The following is a 21,601-nucleotide window of genomic DNA, read 5'->3' on the forward strand; positions in this document are numbered from 1 at the left end:
TCAAGAGGCTCAGGAGCCAGTCAGCTGAAACTGGGAAGTGGGTTTAAAGGAGGAGGAACACACAGCAATATACACACACAGACATAACTGCAGGGCATCACACAAAGGACATAATGGCCTTGTGCAAATGAGCACAGCCCTTGAGCGGGCACTGATCAACCTCCCTCCAAAAGCATGTAACCAAATGGCCTCATCAGTGTGATGTTGTCCAGAGTTAGACCTGCTGAAGCTTTGGAACTACATTTACAAGCAAAGCACGATATGCACATTGCTGCATTGCTCCCAGGACGTGGGATAACATCTTGTCTAAGCACGGAGACCTAGAATGTAGAGGAAGCTTCAGGCTAAAGTAGTTTCTACGCTGCAGCCCATTATTAGGGGTAGATACATGCACAGAAACATAAAGGTCTCCAACATGGTGAGGTCTCACACAACCTCCTTCCCTCTCCTGGAAAACCACATCACCTGGAGCACGGGATTGGGGTCATAATGCTGAAGGCAAATATATATATGTGTGTATGTGTGCATATAGATATATATTTGAGCAGTAGTAGAACACCCTGAAACACTCCATCAGATGACAAATTAGCAAATGGCCCCAAAATACATTTAGTTTTGAGACGTGGTCTTCTCTGAACTGCAAGTGACTAAATGAGAAGTCCTAAAGAACGTCATGACCCTCACAAAAACTGAGAGCAAGGGAACAGCACTGGGTTAGAACTGAGAAGAAATCAGTAGCCAGAGGTGATATCTTTACTTAGATTTATCACTACAAAATTCAGTTTAAGACGGAACCTCCATTTAGAAATTGTTTGTTTTTTATCCTCTTTTAGCTACAACCACATTCCTGGTATTGCTATGGGAGAATACTGAATCAGGTGCACCTCCCAACTCTACCAGGTGGAATGAGCTTGCCACCTATTTAATACGGGCCATGTATTACTAGAAAAGTAACAATCACTGAAATAGAAAGCGCAGGTCCCTGTGGAACAAGACGAATGCTACCCTAGCTGCAGCCGTGCGGTTCAGACAGAGAGCCAGCCTCCTGGACCCCCTCGGTGGCTGCAGATTTGCTGCAAAAATGTTCCAGTTTAGCTAGAAAAAAAAATGCAGAATGGTCAATCACTCTGCCAATGAAAACAGCAGGCTGTTCCTAAGGATGGGTCAGAGAAGGGCAACTGTTAAATTTTTCAGAGAGCAACTTCTAACGAAAATGAGCTCAGCCCTAGCAGGCCCCAGGGCTTTGGCTTGCTTAGCAGACCCATTCTGCCCACAGTTCTTCCAAGGCCTCTGGTCTTGGCTGTAATAACACAGACATATCAGAGGCATGCCTGTTGTAGTCATGTAAATCATACCCCAAACAACTCCAGCTCAACTTTAGTGCGATTCTTGGAGCAAGGGCCACTCATTCTCCCCTGTTTATTCCTAATGACATTTTTAGCATTAGATTACTCACAATTCCCTTTGCACAAGGGCAGTGTGTCTGCACCACAATGGACTGCAGGTGAACAGGGTGAAACAGCAATTAACAATAAATAAATAGATAAACAAACCTCTCTGCAGTCAAAACCTGTTGTCTCCTTCCCCTGTTGAAACAAGATCTCTAAAGGACCCTGCTGCAGTCACTGAGCACCTGCAACATTTCAGGAATTGCCAACCCAGCAGTTTTTGCTCTTACCCATCTCCAGCCAGCTCCCCACCGCCTGGAAACCCAGCACATGCAAGCTCCCTAGGGTTGGGCTGTACCTGATGTCCTACTGTCACCTGTTGGAGGTGTGATGGGTTAACAAAGTCAAAAGGAGATGTCACAAAAAGAGATCAGCCAGAAACTGGCAGCAAATTTACCGCAGGAAGGTGGCATTTTCCCATATCTGTGTCTCAAGGTCTCAAGATTTCAAGCTCACAGTGCTCATCTGGACTCTCAGGCAGGTACCAAACTTCGGTCTCTATTGTACTAGCAACCCAGGGAACCACGTGTTTGCTGGGTGTTCGTTAACCAAGAGCATAACAACATAAAAGGCAGTATGTCTGTCTCCTTATTAAACCCCACAAGCTTCCCAGGCTCCTCATCCTGGCTTCATGGCATCTCAGTGCGGTGAACAAGGGCAGCCTCCATCACCCAACTGCCTTTCTCCACTCTTTCCTGGCTGCTTTAAACATGCTTTGTCTGTAAAAACTTGGTTTCTTTAAGATCTGGAGGTAGTTGGGCAAAGTCTTGGATACAGAAAAGCCTGTGTAGGTTGTGAGCTGTCCTTTCCCTTTACCATGACGGGGCAGAAGGGAACACATCTCTCCTGAGGGAAATGGCAGCTCATTTCTGGCACTGCTAAAGCATTTTGTGGCCTCTGGCGTGGGTGGGCGAGCACAGGGGCAGGTTACAAAGCTGGAACTATGCGAAATCAGAGAGAAGCTCCCGACCTGTGATGGAATTTGAGCAGTGAGCTGTCAAGATAATTGAATTTATACAGTAATTCTTCTTCCCTCAGTAGAGATTTTCTTCTTGAAAACTTTCTGTGAGAAACTCTTCTGGAAGGAAAGGGGGTTGACACACACACTGTCCCCGCACTACACGCATGGTGGGAGCACTGCTGGGATGGGGAGCAGGACATGGGCACCAGCTGCACACATGGGGTTCACCCTGCAGAATTAGGGGGGATGTCTGACAAGCTGTGCCTCTCTACTCAAACCCTGCCTCCTTTCACTCTCAAAGCACCCCACACCCTCCCTTCCCCATCTCTCTGACTCATGCCTGCCTGCAGCATTTCCGCCTCTCCACTTCATCTTTCTGGTCCTCCTGAACTTCCATTCTCCATTCGCCTTTCCCTCATCTTTTTCCACTTTGCCTCACGTCTTTCAGTTCCCTTCCCAATCTTTTCTTTCCTCTTCCATCTCCCTCTTTGTTCCTCTTGTTCCTTTTGCTACCAATCTTCTACCTGCTTCCTCCTCCCATTTAGTCTCTGTCTTGCTGATGAACATTGGCCTATGCCCAGGCAACTCTGCTTAGCAAAACACACAAGAGGCCTCGAGTTTAACAGAGCTGAAGCCAAACTAGCACAAAGGAACAAGTGAGCAATTTGTTAGCGCATTGACCCTGTCCAGAAAGCGCCTGGCCTGGTGTACCTCCATCCCATGCCAAGCCACTGGAGCAGACAGCAAGCATGTGGGGACAAGGGGGCACGCACAGCGCCAGCACCGCACGCCCACGCTGCCCATGAGACCTCAGCCTCAGCAGAAAGGCTTCATCAGCCACAGCCTGGCACCTCTTCTGCTCCTCTGCACCCGTGAGCGGGTTTAGGTCTGCCTTGGCACTCTGCTTCTCGGGCAGGAGCGAAGCTCAGGAGAGAAGAGCAACGCTCGCTGCCCAGCAGCAGCAGCAATGTCCAGCCGGCGTGGCTCTGGGCCAGCAGGACCCAAGGAATAAACACCCCATAAAGTCGACTTAGCAAGAATATGAGAGCCACGTGAGGGTCCCAGAAAAAAAATCAGACTTTATCCTGCTGTATGCATAACCCAAGATAATGTACTCCTGCAGCGCCTGGCTAGCAGCTTCCCTGCAATTACACTCGATGAAATCCATGATTAAAACAGTTCAAACATTGCCATTTACCTCTTTATATTTACATCTCCTTATACCTTTATTAAATACTTATTAGCTTTCCTAATCTTTGCTCTTGAACTTCTATTTGCTGAAAATTAGCACCCAAAAATTAATATTTAAAATGAATTCTGGAAGTATTCATGAAAATACCGCGGCAGAATTTTTCTTATGACACAAAGCCAATATGTTTTTGTTAAATTCAAAAGCTGTCTAATTCCCTTACTCTGATATGGGTTTTCAATTGAAATCTAATTAACTGCAGTCTAATCAATTCATATTTCTTTGTCAAATAAATTTTGGTTTGGCACTGAAGCAAGAAACTTCATGACTGTGACTTCCAAGCTGCAGCACCAGGCTTGCTATCAGTCTCTGTGCAAAGTGAAGCTGTCACTGCCTGGGGACTTTGACCATTCACTCCTTGCATCTGTGAGCACCTGGGGTGACCAAGGCAGAAGACAGCTTCTTATCCTCTGCTCTGAATTCCTTCAACTAAGTACCCCAGCTTTTCCCAATTTTTTACTTAAAATATTGATACCAAAAGCTGGAGCTGATGTTGCTGTTACCCAGGTGCTCCCCTGACACATGAGCCCACGGACAGCTCAAAGCTCCTGCCTGCAGTTTGTAGGGTGGCAGTGGGGGACAAATTTACCCCCAAATCTTCTCACTGCTGTGGTAGGCACCAGGATGAGAGGTCTAGCAGGTTTAGGTGCCTCTGCTCTGGCTGCACAGAAAGAGGCTTGCAGTGAAAAGGTGAAGCAAAGCTCATCATGGGACAGGGCACTCTGGCAGGCTTGTAGCTCCTCTCCAGACTTATATTAATGGGATCCTCTGATTAAAGGAGGTTAAAAAGCATGTGCATTGTTAGATCCACCCTGTTCTGGCCCTCTGAGGTTAGAGATACAGTAGTGGCCAGGGTATGCGTGGAAGAGGCCTGGCCCCATGGGTGCTCCATTGGCTGAATTAGTGGTGTGCAGAAAAGAGAGGGCAGGCAGCAAAATCCACTTACAGCCTCGTTAGCAGGGCCTCTCAACCTACTGGTGTGTGAGTTGTTCCCCCATTTCCTTCACTTGCTCACAGCTGCAAGAAGACACAAGGTTAGGAATGGGCACAGGCTTCAGGCAGCACCATCCACACGGGTCTTCCACAGGCACACATGGGCTCCTCTTCAAAAATGCAACCTTCACAGCTACCCTGGCTCCCTGTTAACTGGTTATTCAGACCTGATCTTCTGCCCTATGGCCTTGGGTTGCTCCATGATGCAGCAGGCATGGGGCTGATGGGCACTGCCCAGCACCAAACCCACTGTTGGCTGGCTGCAAACACCACCAAGCACTCTGCACAAATACTCAGAGAGCGTGCAAATGCTGGCACGGCAAGCATTTTGCACAGTTTGGTGCTCCCGAGGACAGGAAAATGCACCCTAAATAGATGAGCTGAAGCCCTTTCAGCACCTGCTGCAGAAATGATGGGATAACATCATATGGGATGTGGCCAGACATTACACAGCGGGCCCCTAAATTGCTCTGCAAACCACAATGTGCTCAGCTAAGTAGACTTGCTTATCTCTTTTAAAGTTAAAGCTCATCATGCTGCATAAAGGCAACTCTCTGCTGAGATAAAAGCTGGAAGTTAGAAGCAAAGGGGAAAAATGCCTTGCTAGTAAAACAAGGACTGAAAAAATTGCATCTCCCATCTCCCCCCATCCTTTAAAAAAATAAAAAGTAAAAATGAAGAGACTGTTAGCAAAAATATATTTTTTCACAGACTAATAAATTACTAATTACACAGCTCCAGAGCTACAATGCTTAGCATTCCTAAAAAAAATAAATATATAAAACACAACTGTACCCCCAGTATAAAACTCTTTTCTTTTTTTTATTACTTTTTAAAGTTCCTCTACAAGCAAAATCTTGCTGAAGGCTTCCAAAGCCTGTGAGACTGCTCCCTGGCTGCCTGGGATGTGATTATTTCACACCCCTGAACACTCAGACTTCTCTCCAAACTGAGCACTAAGAGAAAACGTCAGAGTTTCTTAACAGTTTCAGAGACATGATATGAAAAGACATAAGCAGGTTTTCACACTGTGATAAGAAAGCCAGAGGGACTGGGCAAGCTCAGATGACTGAAGACAAGTGACGAGGCCTCACTTTTGAAAACCAGGAGACTGAGCACAGGCTTCTGGATCTGTATTTCATTGCTTAGCCAAAAAAAAAAAAAAAAAAAAAAAAAACAAAAAAAAAAAAAAAGAGAGAGAGAGAGAAAACAATTTGCATCTTGATCCTGCAAGGCTGCTGGTAGTGTCCCCTTTATTTCTTTTTAGTGAAGCTAAGGATTTGTGCAGTAGGGAATTAGTTTTTAGGGAGGCAAAGCATTAGAGGCAATAATTGAGAGCTACACATAACGCATGCAGGGTACCGCTGCCTCCTTGTTTTGATTCTTCTCTGGTGTGATTCATTTCGTTGTGATGACTCTTTTCATTTCAATATGTTGCACATCTATGGATAGCTTTACTAGGGGAAAGCAAATGAAATAATTAGTATCATTAAGGAGGAAAAAGTGAGTGTGTGTTGGGGGGGAGGGTAGCAATTCTGATATTTCTGCCTTTGGTGAGGATGATATTTAGCCTGCTGCTTGCTGGTTTCCATCTTTCTCTGATCGCTGCTTGAAACACCTAATTGCTGTATTTATTACAGTTTTCTCTAACTTGCCATAATTTTATAGAAACTTCCATTTGGCATCGAAGACTAGCTAACCAAGATTTTCTGAGTATTGTGCTGTTTACATTGCCGCTAATAAGTATTTAATGGCCCTAGATTTTAAAGTCAGAACTATGCAGATTCTGGCCAGGTCCCTGAAGGACCTGTTAATTAAAAACAAAGAGAAAACAGAAGATAGGCAGCACACTTCACTGTCTCATGAGATTGAAGTCTATCAGCATCTCAGGCCCAGCAGCATCTTCCCAGCATGGACAATTTTCTTGCCTGGGGATGGAGAGGCATTTGAGGCAGGGGGCTGATACTTCCCATCCTTTGGCCCCCTTGCCTGGGCTGAAGTGCCTTGGGATGAGCTTGAGGTCCTAGAGGTTTGAGCTGGTGGTTTCCTTGTAAGGAAAGAGTTGCTGCTCAGACATATTTGCACTGACACTGGACAGCACAGGTAAGAAAAGGGGTGAAAATTGATCAGAAGCAAGAATTCAGGAAGCAGCATCACTGCGGGTTTATGGAAGAAAGGAATTAATATCTAAGGATTTAGGGGAAGCAGAAATCAGGGACTGTTGATATGCACCATTGAGATAAGGTCATAATAATAACAATAATAATAATAATCGCAGTTAATAGAGAGCAATGTGTTCCAGACTCCCCGTCTGGAAGCTGCATAAAGCATTTCTGAAAAAAACAGCTTGCTAAGAGGCACGGGGAGCAAGAAGAATTGTTCTGCTCAATCTAACGGGTTACCAGACATGGCCAAGAAGGGATCTCCAGCTGTACAGAGATGCCAGAAAACCTCCTGCAAAGGCTGTGTAACTATTCAGAACGGAAAGGATGCTCTGGAAGGGAAATGAAGATATCAGGAGAGCTGTGCTGCTGTACTGTGACCGAAACAATAGATAAAAAGGCAAACCTAGGAAGGTTTCCAAACCTCCAGGGCAATATTTCACCTATGATGTGTTTTGAAATTGACTGTTTTTCTTGTGCTATGCCACAGATTATAGACAACTTCTGAAGCAGATGGACAAGATACATTCAGCTGAGCTCCTTGAGTTTGACCCAAAAGGAAAGGAGAAGACGGAGCAATCTGGCAACGAACTGCTGGCTGGGTCAGCCAGGTAGGAAGGGAGACTTGCAAAGCATCAACCTACCCCTGGAGAAGCAGAAACATTAACCAGCATTTCATTAGAAATGAATTAGTTTATGGAGAAATGAGAGATAGACCAGCCAGTAGACTGTTAAATGAAGAACCAAAGGGGAAAGCGTTGAAATTAGGAAAAATGTAAATCCTTACAGGGCTTCCATGTCAGGAACAAAACTAATCAAGGCACTAAAAGATGTAGAGAAGAGAAAAATTGTATCGTCTGTACACCAGTGCCAGGGGCCCGAGTAATAAAGAGAATAGGAATTGTTCATTTTATGAGCATAAACAGACTAAATGGCAATAGGGAAGCCTGGTGGGAAGATTCGCATGAGAGGAATATTAAAGTCAATGATTTTAACCTAGCAAGGGAGGCTCAAGTGGACAGAAAGGGAGGGGGTGTAGTGCTCTTTGACAAATTTCGAGTACAGACTCGGTGACAATTTGGAAATTAAGAGTTAAGTTATGGATTAATTTTCTGCTATTTAAAGCAGAGAATTCCTCCTGGCTAGAGGGACGGGCTGGCAGGAGCTTCACGGAGTCCAACAAAGGCAAGGTCCTGCGCTTGGGCTGGGCCTCAGTACTGGGTAGGAGCTCTGCCAGAAAGGATCTGGGGGACAGCAGGTGATATGTGGCCCACGGTGCACCCTTGCAGAAAGGAAAGCAGAAGCCATACCAGGCTGCACTGACAGGAGCACAGCCAGTAGATGCGGGAAGGGATTATCCCCTTTGCTCTGTGGTACCTCTGCAATGGTGCATGGCAGGAGAGCAAGACTGCAGATATAAATCCAACAGGGAAGGGAGGCTCAGACTAAATATACGGATAAATAAGCAGTAGGGCAGAGGTCCAGAGAGGTAGTTCAGTCTTCATCTCTGGGGCATTCCAAGACCAAACCGGACAACTCCAAGCAACCTAACCCGAGTTTGTCATTTACCACTGAGCAAGATATTGGACTGGACTCCTCATAAGGTCCTTTTCCAACCTTAATTATATTCTTAGCCTATGAATATGACCAGGTATATACAGATCACACTTGAAAACAGCTCTCTTGGTATTGCTCTGTAACTCATAGGAAAAAAAAAAAAAAAAGAAAGAAAAAAGAAAGAAAAAAACTCCCCTTATCCATTCTGGAAGAGTTGGATTTGGACAACATACTGGGGTCACCTAAATATTCTTACAATTCCCCAGCATTTACAAAAAAGTGCAGCATAAATTAAAAGCTGATTTTTAGAACCAAAGATGCAGAGATGGTCAATTAAGATGTATTGGTTTGTTGTTGTTGGTTTTTTTTGTGTTTTTTTTTTTTTTGGGGGGGGGGGGGGGGGGGGGGGAGTGATCAATGGACTTAAAGCTGAGACTACTTAATTACATGTGTCATGTACATGCCAAGTAAGATCATCAATGCTACTAAATATAGTTGGTGGATTACAGGGGTCATATTCATTAAGTTGAAAACACATGGAAACAGCCATGAGTCAAACCTGTCAGGATAAAGAATTTAATTCATGAACTACCGACAACAAACAAGTATTACTTAAGAATATTTATCAGGTATCCAAGAAGCTACAAGAGAGACAAGAAAGCTGAACTAGTTAAAAAGATAGTACAAAATGAGCAAAAGCAGCAATATAATGAAAGCAAGAAAGGGGAAACTGATACCAATGAATATAAATTAAGAGATGAAAAATCCAGAAAATTTGTAAGAGAACTGAACAAACATAAAATGGTACAAGTCAATCACTGGAAGAAGAAAACAGAATTGTCATGAACAGTGTAAAAAGGCAGAAACATCAATTAAAAAGAACAGTTCTATGGGGAAGGTCAGATGATAATTTTTTTGTAACAAAGATGATAATGAGCTGCTCTCAATTGCAGCTGTGACCAAGTATTTTACCTGTACCTATCAAAATAAGGATACTCTAAGATAAGCAGGGTTGGACAATTTATATCCAAGAGTTTTAAAAGAGTTGGCCAAAAAAGTCCTGGACCAGTGCTGTTGATTTTTGGTTAGTCTCAGAAAACTGGGAAAGCATCCAAAGGTCAGAGAAATTCTGGTGCTGTGCCAGTGCTTTAGCTACACAGTGATCTCAGTAGGCTGACTGGACTGATGCTGATCACAGCACAATAATGAAATCGTCAATACGTGGCTTTGATAGATTACGGATTAAAGGTGGATAATAAAATTAGCCGTAATCAACACAGGTTTAAGGAAAAATAGACATCATCAAACTAATGTGCTATAATTTCTTATGAGATTACAAGTCTGGTTCACACAAGTAATTATGTTGATATGACTGGAATGATATGAAATCATCATGACATACATTAGCTAGAGAAAAACTGGCTAAGTAATAGGCCTCACATGCAACAGTAAATGGGGACTTATTTGTGAGATGTACATTATTCCTGTAATGTACAATTCTTGCCACTCTGTTCTTTATTTATTTATTACAACCTGGCAGAAAATTTAAGAAAAAAAAAAAAAAAGGTGGATTTTGCAGTTGAAGCATATTTTTAAGAGAACAGAAAAGAAACAAAGAGGATAAGCCAGCAACACAGAACAGTATGAACTGCTTTGGAAATGCAAATAATATATATGCCAACATGAACAAAGGCAACACCACATATCTGGGAACAAAGTTTGCTGTCCCTACTAATAGGAAGGGATTTTCTTTCTTCAGAAGAGATGATTGTGAGGTGGAAAAAATAAATAAATTATTTATTATATTAAAATAATAAATATATTAATATATTAAATATAATAATTAATATATTAAATATAATAAATAATTAATATATTAAATATAATAAATATATTAATATATTAAATTATTATAAACAACTTGGAGCCACTGGAGAAAGTAGCTGAATAAAATAACAGAGAGGTGTTGCGACTACGTAGGTTACTGCAATCCTTAGCTGTAGGAATAGGGAAATTTGGGTTCTGAATAAAGAGACCATATTAGCAATGTTTAAGGCACTGAAGTGACAACTTGCTCTGAGTGTCTTGCTCTGCTGTCCACCGCAGCTTTTTTAAAAAAGCTGTTAAACAAACCTGCAATTGTGTCTTAAAATGACAAAACACACAAGTCACACAATTCTCATCAAAGTCAAGGTTAGGATGGGATTTGATCAGTTTCTGAGATCTACGTTGTGGTGCGGTGATGGAGAGAGGCAAAGAAGGGATACTCTGTGACAGATATACCAGCCTCTCCCCAGCTACTGAAGTAGTTAAGGAAAGATTTTGGATGTATTCTGTGCACAGATCTGTAATCACAAGCATCCCCCTGGTCACGCAATAAAGCCCTATCCCCTTAAACTAGCTACCACCCATACAAGTAGAGTGCAAGTTGCTAGAGAAATGTCTAACTTAAACGCCTAACTTAAAAAGGTGATGAGCATTATCCCAGAAATAAGTGACTTCTCCTAAATTCATGTAGAGAGTCTGGCCTAAGTTTTCAGCGTGACTGATTATCTCAGTTTTCAAAAAATAGTAGGCTCTCAACTTTAGGAAGCTGCCCTTTGAGTTGCTGCAGATCAAGCTCTCCAAAAGCACCCATTGCTGTGGGAAACAAATGACGACAGACAAGACATGAACACAAACACATGGGAAGAGGGACTCCCACTGGGACAGCTGGTGACAAACAGCCTGCGTGAAGCGTCTGGGAACCTGCAACCTCCCGTCACCAGCAAGCAGTTGGGAGCCAGAGTATTGGAAAGCCAAAATTGCAGCCCGTTGCTTGGGTGCACAAGGGCATGGCCATTCAACCCAAATTCCCTCTCTCCATTGAAGGTAACAATGAAGGAGAACATTGACTTAGGACTGTTGTTTTGTGGTTTTTGTTGTTTGTTTGTTGTTTTGTTGTGTTTTTTTTTTGTTTTTTTTTTTTTTTTAATCCTTTCTGGAAAAAAAACGTGTTGAAGGTGGTTGGGGGAGGGAGTGTGCGAGAGGGGAGAAAGTTCTGGTGATGTCAGCTCCTATCGCCATGGAAACTGAGCATTTTTAGTGACAATGGAGTCTTCCTCCTTGAGCTGCTGGGTTGCGTGGGGAGCAGGGGCAAGCAGGGCAGGGGCACACAAGGGAATTCAGCTAACTAAAACTATAGCTTCTGGCTTTCCAAGGAAGCGAGGAGGAAACTACAAACGAACGCCTGAATACATGGCTTATGTAACCAAAGCACCGTCTGGGGCAATAGCAGCAAACAATCATTATGCTCTTTGATAAAACACACTGTCATGCAGCTAGGCAGATGGAGGTATCTCAGCCACCCAGGAGCACCCGACAGAACGGTCCCTCGCCTGCACTTGGCTTTTCCAGGCTGCAGTTCACTCTCTGAACCTTTGATGCCTTGCTTGGAGCACCACTTATGTATGTATTTTCAAAGGGAGAAAGGAAGAAAAAAGGCTGGGAAATACAGGCCTTATTCTTGAAATTGAGAGATACTCGAATGTCTTCTAGGCAGTGCATTAGTTTTCAACATTATGGATGTTTTCTTAAGGGTCAAATTCATGACCTCCCTTGCAGTCCTTGAGAGCCCAGGACAATGAAAAAGATAAGGCCTTTAGATTAAACTGATTAGCTTATTTTCAGGATTTAACACACTGGCATGGAGAAAATATGCAAGACCTGATGCAGGCTGTCTTCGCTTAGTCAGAAGGCTAAGGCAGCATTTGGACCCAGAGCAAGGTGAAGCCATGATCCAGGTGTGGGACCAGTCAGGATAAAGTCTGGGGCTTAAATCTGAGGTTAAATAAAAACCTACAGTCTGTATGTAAGGGCATGTTTGAGCCTCTACTTGGATTTGATTTAAACAGTGCAGACCGTTTTAATGAATTTCAAAGAATAATGAATTAATAACCATAAGCTTTTATAACTCAAAATACATTATATAGTCATTAGTTCTATATAACTAAATGGGAAAATCTTTCTTTAGCAGAAGTCTTTTGAGATCAGATATTCTAATGAGATTACTATCATTTCAGCCTGACACCTCATGAGGACAATTGTATAGAAATCAGGAAACAAATTTCTTTCAGTTTTGGGCCTGAAATGAAAAAGTCCTCCACACTGATTATTTTATATCTAAGGAGTTGATTCTAAGTCTCTTCGGCATTGAAAAGAGTTCAGATGTGAGTTTCATTTCTAGTACCACTATCAGATGTGCAAAAGGCTCTCTATTCTCAGATTTCTCCATCAATGATGGCAGATGAAAGGTATAAATGGGGTTTACTTGCTTCTGATGTAGGTAGCAGGGATTTCAGAGAACCAAGCAAGGTTGAGGTGGGAAGGGACATGGTAGCCCCCTGCTCAAAGCCCTGCTCCAGCAGGGCCACCCAGAGCTGCATGCCTAGGACCACATCCAGGCAGCTTTTGGAGATCTCCAAGCAGGGAGAGTCCACAGCCTCACTGGGCAGCCTGTGCCAGTGCTCCATCACCTGCACATCAAAGAATGCTTCCTGATGTTTAGATGCAACCTCCTGTGGTGCAGTTTGTACAACACTCATTTTCATTTGTTTCCTGCATGGAACAAACATTTGAACTCACTCTCTTCCATTTAGCATTGCCCTACTGATTTCTTCATCTCTCCAGATAGCACTGCTCACACGCCATGGGTACTAGGCAGAGCAAGACCCCCATTCCCAAACTTTTTACACCCCAGCAATGTGCTGGCTATCGCGTTCCCACCTGGAGCAGAGCCTTCCTCCCATCCTGTATACGTAGAACATCACCCCAAGGAGGAGCACCATGGGCTCTGAGGTCCCCTTTTCTAACACACTAATTCTTCCCTTTCCTCCTCAATATTTCATTTTCCATGCACCCGGTCACCAGCACCTTTTGCCACCAGCACCTTTTGCCACCAGAAGCTCAGGCTAGAACATGCAATGGTCTGGATTTTCTTACCAGCACGTGTCAGATGCTTTAACTTTCCCTTTCCTGATGAACTCACAGTCCTCATAATGTGAGCCCATTTTAAATCACATGCTAATCACAGCAGACTCAGGCACAAGAAAGGTCTTCCCATCTCATGCACGTTGCTTTAATTCACAAAAAGCTACAGCTTTCATCTGTCTGTCCGCCTTTCATGTACAAGCCGGCTGAGGATCAACCTTCAAACTTTTACAACTGAACTGAGTTTGAAAATCTCAGCTCCCCCCAGAAGCAAACAATTATACACCACTCCAGAGGGAACAGCTTTCAAGTCTTTCTGTAGAACAACTGTGTCAAAAGCAAATGTAAAGACAGCGCTGTTCTGCACCTGAGGGAAAAGCTCTGCAAAGAGAGCTTGAACTCACTGCTGGCTCTGTCAGTAATACACGCACTTCCAGGTGACAGTGAATGCTGGTAATACCTTGCTGGGAGGGAGAGGAAAGTGGGGGGTTTCTCTCTGAAAAGATTTCAATTCCTTTTCTGTACTAACAGCAATATTACATAAATTTTCTGATTTTTTTTTATATCTTTTATTATAGCACGAAGCAAAATGATTGAAAATGATCAAATCCCAAAAAGCACATGACCACTGGTGTCAGAGGAGGACATTTTGCTGTGATTCCACAGGCACATCCTGGTAGGCTTTTCACTTCATACATGCAGAGGAGAAATCAGAGCTTCTCCATAGTAACTTTCTTATAAAAAACACTCAAATGTCAACTCGCCCCAGTAGTATCATGGGTTAGGCCAATGCAAAACAAAGACAAAATGCCCAGAGTTAAAAAAAAAAAAAAAAAAAAAAGCAACAAACAAACAAAAACAAAAAACAACAACAACAAAAAAAACCCACTACATTCCTACCTTTGAAAGGAGCTGTTCCAGCTGTTGCTGGAAACAGAGAAGGCATCTTGGTTTTGGTAAAAGTTGTACCTCCTCCACTCAGACATTAACAAAAACATTTCTGGGCTTGCTCTTCAGCTGGTACAACTTAACACCCTCTGCTGAAGTTGTGAGATAGACAGCTGCACATCAGCTGGAGAGCTAGGCTACCTTGTCTACTGTTCATTCCATAGACTAACCCCAGCATACCAGATTCAATTTTGCAAATTTCCTGGAGTAGCACCAGCGTGGAAACTTTCCCATCAGTTATACCATGGCAAATCAAGAGTAGCATCATTGGTTTTGCAAGGATTTACTTTTACCTTCCATCAGGATATGAGGGGCTTAACCCTGCTCAATACACTTAGGGAAAAGCATTCATAGTTGCCAACAACCTTCATATGCTCTTCAGATGGGGAGTTTTTTCAGTTCCATAAAAGACTCCAACAAACACAGAACAAATAAGCACAGAAGCTGTCAACCTACCCAGCCATAACAATAAAGAAGTCCAGGCGGTTCCAGGTATCCCCAAGGTAACACTTCTTGCCAAAGATCCCCAGGGCCACCATCTTTAAAATCATTTCCATTGCAAAGAAGATGAAGATGAAATCATCAAATACCTGCCAATCAGAAAAGCAAGAGCAAGTTTAACAAGCATTCACAGCTTTAAAATACAGAAAGTGAAATAAATGTGAATTTCAGTGCTTCTGAAAATGAGATAGCGGCAGGGCAGGGCTGGACAAGCTTTTTCCACCCAGCACTAGTACCACAGCTATCTGCTTCTAAAGCAAGCAAGATGGGGCTCTGTTTTTTCTCTATGGATGAAATAATTTACGTAGACTCAGGGCCTCTTTATATGGACTTGAAAGAAGGTGGTGGCTCAGAACAAGCAGGTCCAAGACCAACCAGGATCACACAGACATTCCTGGCCATCTAGGAGGTACCAATGGCCCCTCTTAGTGCGCCTGTTCTTTCTTCTCCTTGTTGGCACCTTGAGTGCCATGTTACCTCTGGACTCGGTAGTACTCTTGCTTCTCAGCAGAGTAGCAAAGGCGTTGGGGGTTGTTATTTCCCCCTGTCTGGGTGCCATAACCACAGTTATTTCTCCGTGTGCTATGTATCTTGTAGCTGCCTGTGTCGGGAAGACCTGCCTCATGCACTGGATCAGAAAGGTTAGCAACTATTCTGTATTGCCTAGTCACATATAGTCTTCATTAATTATCCTTCTCTAATCCCATTTACCTCCTCCTCAATGCAAGCTCTTTCCATTTTACTAATTTGCTGGCCAGGATGTTCTCACCAACCTTGTTGGTAAGGTGTTGACAGCACACTGACGGAAAACATGTGTGAAACATTATGACTTGTACTGATGCGCCATCACAACAGGAAAGAAGTCTGCTTACCTGCAAGATTTTACACCTGTCAGACAGGCAGTCCATATCCTCACATGGCTGGTACATCCCCAGGGTAACGCAGTTTAGCAAAATCACCATCATGCTGACACATTCAAACCAGGTGGAAAAGAGTCAAGGAAAACTTCTGCAAAAGTATCACAGCCAAGGTAAGTTTGATCTAGACTTGGGATGTCAAAATAGGAAGATGAAGGGAAATAACTGCTGGTAGGCTGATATATTACTTTCTTATGTTTTTCTCCCTCAGTTCCTCACTTCTCCACTGTTTGGTTAAGCCAAAACTCTTCTGAAAACGTGAACATACAGGCAGCTCAGAGCCCTAAGGTACTTAGACAAGTCAAATTGTTGCCATAGTTAAACACACACTGACTCCTCTCTTGTTGGCTTACAGATCTTACAAATACAGTGGGAAGAGACTTTCTGTGGTGCCACAAAACTCAGAGGCAGCAGAAATCTCTGGGGTCTGATGAAGGGCTGTATCGAATACAATGAAACAGACATCTGGGTCTCTGCATGAGCCCAGCAATTACAGCCCTTCTGGGAAGGGGGTACAGCATAAGGCTAGAAGTCTCCCTCTTCACTTCTGAGAAGTGAGGAGTGAAGATAAAGAGTTGCCATATTGGAACAGGTCAATGGTCCATCTAATCTGTTATTCTGCTTCCAGCAGTGACCCATGCAGGATAAAACTTCACCATGTGCCTAATTAAGTTATTCGGTAACCATGGGGGGAAATTGCATTTCTGACCCCAGCTGGTGATCTGTTTGTGCCCTAAAGCATGAGGATTGATAGGCCTTATAATTGTTTTCTCAGCTATAGTGGTGTCCCTGCAGATGCTTTGCTTATTCATTTGAATCCTTTGTTGAGGATCTTTCTGAAATATCTGCTTCAATAATAGTTGGCAGCCATAAGCTACATTGGCTAATTATACTTTACATTAAAAAGTGTTTCCTCCTATTATACTTAATTTGTTGCCTTTTAATTTCATCAAGTGCCACTTCACTTGTATGTTACAACAGAGGGTAAAAATGGTGTAGTTGAGCAACCTTTTCTGTGCCCTTCACAGCCTCTATCTGCCTCGTTTTCACCATCCCACTCTTTCAAATGAAGGAGGCTTAGGACCCAATTCTCACTTATCCAAGGACTCATTTACAGTGTTTTAACTCTAAAATTGGGCACACATTTCTGTGATTTCTTTCCAGCATTCGCATTGCAAAGCAGCGATGTAGATCTAATGAGAATGGACCTCCAACCTCTGGCAGAAACATCACTTGCGTAATTTAACACGCCTCACAAGCATCCCTGCTCAGTTTCCATTTTCAAAGTTTTGTCTCTTTTTTTTTCTTAATTTAAACTAACAGAGCTGAGAAATTGTCTATTAAAAATACAACTCACTAAGTGCACCCTTTTTCACTCCTCACAGAACCAAATCCAAAACTGTGGCTTGTATCTCTGGTCACTTCTGAAAGACACTCAAAATCTGTGGTTTGTTCTGAGCAACTTTTCCTTGCTTGTTCTCTGACAGTGATTCATGACTAACCCACATAATCTGATCTAGAAGATTATTAATTCTTTCTCTTCTCCCCCACCTGGTTTTCAGTGAGCTACCTTCAGCTGCAAAATCAGACAAGAACAGGGAACCAGCTCTACTGTGCCAATCATGCTATGAGGTGATTTCAAGAACATGTTATCACTCTCCCTTACAAAGTTAATCCCAAGCAGTCTATGAAATAAGTACATAGAGCCTACCCTCACAACGGGCTTCAAAAACTGAGGCCTTTTTGGAGAGAAATACGTCAAAAGGGCATGAGTAAAATGCTTATCCCCTGAGCTCTATACAAAAAAAAATTCAATTTCCCACTTTTCTCTCTCCTATATATTTCTATAGTGACCCAATTCACAGCCCAGGAAAGCACCTGGATAGGTTTCCATTACCTCTCCCAGGCCTTTCAGGTAAGACTACAGTTCTCTTCTGGACTTTCCAAAAACTGTTTTGTGCCAACTCTCACAGAAACACAGAACCATAGAAGGGCCAATGCTGGAAGGGGCTTCCTATGGTGATCTTGTCCAAAACCCCCAGTTAAAGTAGGGTCAATTACAGCAGATTGCTCGGGGTCTTGTCCAATATCGGGTTTCAATATCTTTAGAGATGGAGACACTAGAACCTCTCTGGGCAGCCTGCCTCAGCCTTTGACTACTTATGCAGTGTTTGCTTACATGGGATTTCCCATGCTTCAGTCTATGCCCATTGCCTTTTGTCCTGTCACTGGGCACCACTGAGCACAATCCAGCTGTCATCTTTAATCCCCCAGGCATGTGTTATCCCCATCAGCACTCAGAGTACTCCTGGCTGAAATAAATACATAGAAAACAAAGAGCAGAAATAGCTTTAAAAGCTAGAAGTTGGGTGTTTGTTTTTTTTTTTTTTTAAGGAAATGACCAGAAAACATGACACAAGAAACCTGACAGCAGGGAGTACTCTCCAACCACCACCAGCCTCAGGGAGCTCAGGGCTTGAAGTCAGGGGTTTATTTTGCAAATACCTCTGCTTTTGTGTGTGTGCTTCGGCAGTGGCATCATGCGGGTGGCTGGGATGCTCCTGTGCTAACTTTTTTCCTCTCACTCCCCCCTGCAGCAGCCCTCAGGGTTTCAGTAACCTGAAACTCAAGGTCCAGCCAGCCGTGGCAAGCACTCCCCAAAACCCTGCAATTTGGGCCAGGTGCAGGAGACCCTGAATCTTCTTTCTCAAAAATGCGAGGCTGGCTGCACTCAGTTTCTCCTCCCCCGTCTTTCAGATAACAGCTCTCTGAAAGTTTGCCAGCCTCGTCCAGGCTTCCTGAGGACGCTGCTGAATCGCTGGCGGCTCCTGGGCGATTAAAGCGACATTAGGAAAAGCTTTCCTCCTGCCGCCACATGGTTTTCCTTTCAGAGCAGGCAGGGGCCCCCGAAAAGGCAGATCCCACCTGCAGTGGAGAGGAAGAAAGCACGAGGAGAGAAGCAGAGCATCTCCTACCCCGAGTCAGGAGGGGTTGCTGCCCGCTTGGGTTGGTGGAGGGGGTAATTAGAGGTACCTGTGGCCTTCCATGTGTCACCGCTGTCAAACACCATCACGGCCTCCCGTCACCACGGCAACAGCCTGCAGCCAGGTTCATCATCTTCCTTTCGGTGGTGAGGCCTCCCCCTCCCCGCAGCCTTCCCCCGCCCTGCTTTTCCCCGTGCTTGAGCCTGCAATTAATTTCAGCTGCTGACAAAGCCCGTCTTCGCAATCTGCATCATTCGGTCAGAAGTTTCATTCCTAATTAACTTCTCCCGAAGTTCAAGGCATCTAATTACGCAGCCTGAGTGCGGCCCATCCAGCTGGTGGCCGGAGGCAGCTGCCACGTATCTATTGACCCTCCACCATCCTCCAGCGGGGATGGGTAGAGACTCAAGGTGGACATCCATCATCAGCACACACCAGGGGAGAACCACCCTAAACCACCTGAGATGGTGCCTTAGCTGAAAGCCACAAGTTGCAGGGCAATTAAGGAGATCTCCAGGTGTTTCTGGGACCTGGACATGTTGCCGTATCCATTCCTAGAGATGCCTTGAACATCTTGGGCCCACTGAACCTGCAGTAAAAATGCCTTGGCTACAAAGGGCTAACAACAGGAGGAAGAAATTAACTCTACAGTGTGAATGGTTATGGTAGCCCCTGCTCCTGCCCCAAAAAAGAGAGCAGGGCCTGCTGCAGCAGAGAAGTTCAATAACTGAAGTAGCAGCAGCAGGTATCACCAGCAAAAAAAAAACCATAGATGGAAATATGGAGCCCCACACGATGCTTCCCAGCCAAACACTGGACAACCATGCACGCAACTTCTTGTGGCCTCCCACCTCTGAGCCATCACCAAGTGGGCACATCCATGGTCACCTCCATGGTCACCCTGCAGATGAGACATCGCATTTCCATGATCATTCCTCCTTTCTCTGCCTCCCCTTTAGGATCCTTCCCATCTCCCTCTTTCCTAACCATGCTTTCCACCAGGTAGACAGCTGCGCCCTGTCATTCCAGTTTGCAATGATTGCACTTTCTCTCCTTTTGAAACAAGCTCTGTAAGGACAGCACTGTGTTTCTTCCCTGTTTTCCTCTACTGCTTTGTGACCCTCCTGCAAGAAGCCAGGAAGATGCTGTAAACTGCTGCACGACAGTTAATATTTCATTTATAATGAAAGGAATGATTTGTGTTGCGAAGGTCAGAGCGACAAGTAGCTCTGGGGAAAGAAGTTCTCATTTTCTCTCCTTCAGTGCTATTGGCTTTTGCAGATACCCTCATAGGTGGGTCTCATTTTTTTTTCTCCCAATTTTTTCTTATCACAGCTTTTTTTTCCTCCTTCTTTTGTGCTGATGTATAGGAATTTTGTGTTTTTTTCTCTACAAAACAAGCTGACAGAAGCAACAGGGTTCCTTCACTTCAGCCTCAATCTGCTAACCTAACCCGGTAGAAGGAGTTGAGTGAACATCAGATGTTACATTCAAAGGAAAATACATCTCAAAATGTGTTTGTGTTCAACTAGATCAAAACAATCAAAACACTTCTCAGAACAAAAAGCTTTAAAAAATCTATTTTGGAAAGGCTGAAACATTTCTTCTGTCTTTTTTTCTTTTTTTTTTTAGAACAGAGAAATGTTTCAACACTACAGAAAAAAGGTTGTGGGTTTTTGACCTGACTTAGAACTCTCACTTTCTGAGATCTGAGTCAATCGGAAATTAAATGCCAATACCAAATGTTGCAAATGCTGGGATTTCATGGTAGCCAAGCCACTAAAGACAAATTATAAAGGCTTTTCTGAAAGCCTTCAAGGTTGACATGCTCTAGGTCTTCAGATATCAATGTAATCTCTTGTACACGTATATGGCTGCTTTCATCACATCATCATATATACATTCTTCTCCTGAAAGAGGAGCATCTGACATATGCATCATTGAGGTCTTCAAATCTTTTGCAATACTAACGCCAAGGAAAGGACTGCAGTACTGCCAAACACAGCAGGATTGTAACATTGATTTGAGAGGCACTAGGGAAGACTTACACATCCTGCGATGGTGTTCCTGGGAGGCAGGGCAATGGAGCACAGAAGAGGGAGGAGATGGAGAGATTTTAAATACCTGGCAAATACTTCCATGTTTCTGCTCCTTGGAAGGGAGTTTCCAGCAAAAAATAGATTTATCAGAAGAGGAAAAAGCTCAATCCCATCCACATTAAATTAGATTAACACCTAGAAAAGGAAGTACCTTGGGTGAACCTCTCTGATCAGTCTGAATTCCCAGGATCGCTCAGAAAAGGGGTCCCTGTAGCAGGCTTCTGGCTGCACAGCTCAAATTCAGAGCTATCTTAGAGACTAATGAGAACTAAGCTGGTTGTATCTCACTCAACGTATTATATCCACTGTGAATACACTGCAGATGGCTTTTTTTTTCCCCCATTGCAGAAACAAAATGGAGCAAATTTCTCATTTCTTAAAACTCCTTCCGTAATGATTTATTCAGACCTGCTAATTGTGTCCATTAAACTCTCAAGTCTAGCAAAACCAAAACTAATAGAAAGAAATTTAACCTCTGACAGGAAAAATGTACAATTGAGATTAAGAGGCTAAGATGGAATCTGAAGAGCAAATAGACAGAGGTATTAAACACAATGAGACAAATCTTCAGATATTCCAGGAACAGGAAGACAAGGGGTAAGCTCTGACCTCGCACAAGGCCACCACAGGCCACAGAGGACCACTAATTAAATGGGGGACTGCAGAGAGAAAGCAGGACTTGTTTACAATACTCCACCACAGCAAGCACAGGAGAACCCATTGTTCCTAGACGTAAAGTGAGTTGCACCAAGAAATCTGGCTGGTTGTCACAATAACCTGATGGATATAAGTTGGTCTTCTAAATCAACCTGTT

General features: G+C 43.6%; 1 protein-coding gene and 1 long non-coding RNA gene across 5 annotated transcripts in view; one reads left to right on the forward strand and one right to left on the reverse strand.

Moving 5' to 3' along the window:
• Window positions 1-21,601, reverse strand: part of CACNA1I (calcium voltage-gated channel subunit alpha1 I) — a 142,722-nt gene that overhangs the window by 66,252 nt on the left and 54,869 nt on the right. For 3 of the 4 annotated variants that reach the window (XM_072037385.1, XM_072037387.1, XM_038180105.2), the window contains exons 2-3: window positions 15,660-15,795; window positions 14,743-14,876 (exon numbers count right to left, since the gene is read on the reverse strand). In XM_072037385.1, coding sequence (XP_071893486.1) covers window positions 14,743-14,876; window positions 15,660-15,752 — 227 coding nt within the window. In that variant the 5' untranslated portion in view covers window positions 15,753-15,795. Of the gene's footprint in view, window positions 1-14,742; window positions 14,877-15,659; window positions 15,796-15,892; window positions 18,012-21,601 lie in introns of those variants that run through there. The other variant, XM_072037382.1, reaches the window with a different exon arrangement.
• On the forward strand, window positions 15,668-20,130 carry LOC110354455 (uncharacterized). Its single transcript, XR_002406452.4, has 3 exons — window positions 15,668-15,817; window positions 17,555-17,619; window positions 18,302-20,130. It is a non-coding gene; the product is annotated as an uncharacterized lncRNA (long non-coding RNA).

The sequence above is a fragment of the Anas platyrhynchos genome, chromosome 1 (genome assembly GCF_047663525.1).
Source record: "Anas platyrhynchos isolate ZD024472 breed Pekin duck chromosome 1, IASCAAS_PekinDuck_T2T, whole genome shotgun sequence".
NCBI classification, from domain to species: domain Eukaryota; kingdom Metazoa; phylum Chordata; class Aves; order Anseriformes; family Anatidae; genus Anas; species Anas platyrhynchos.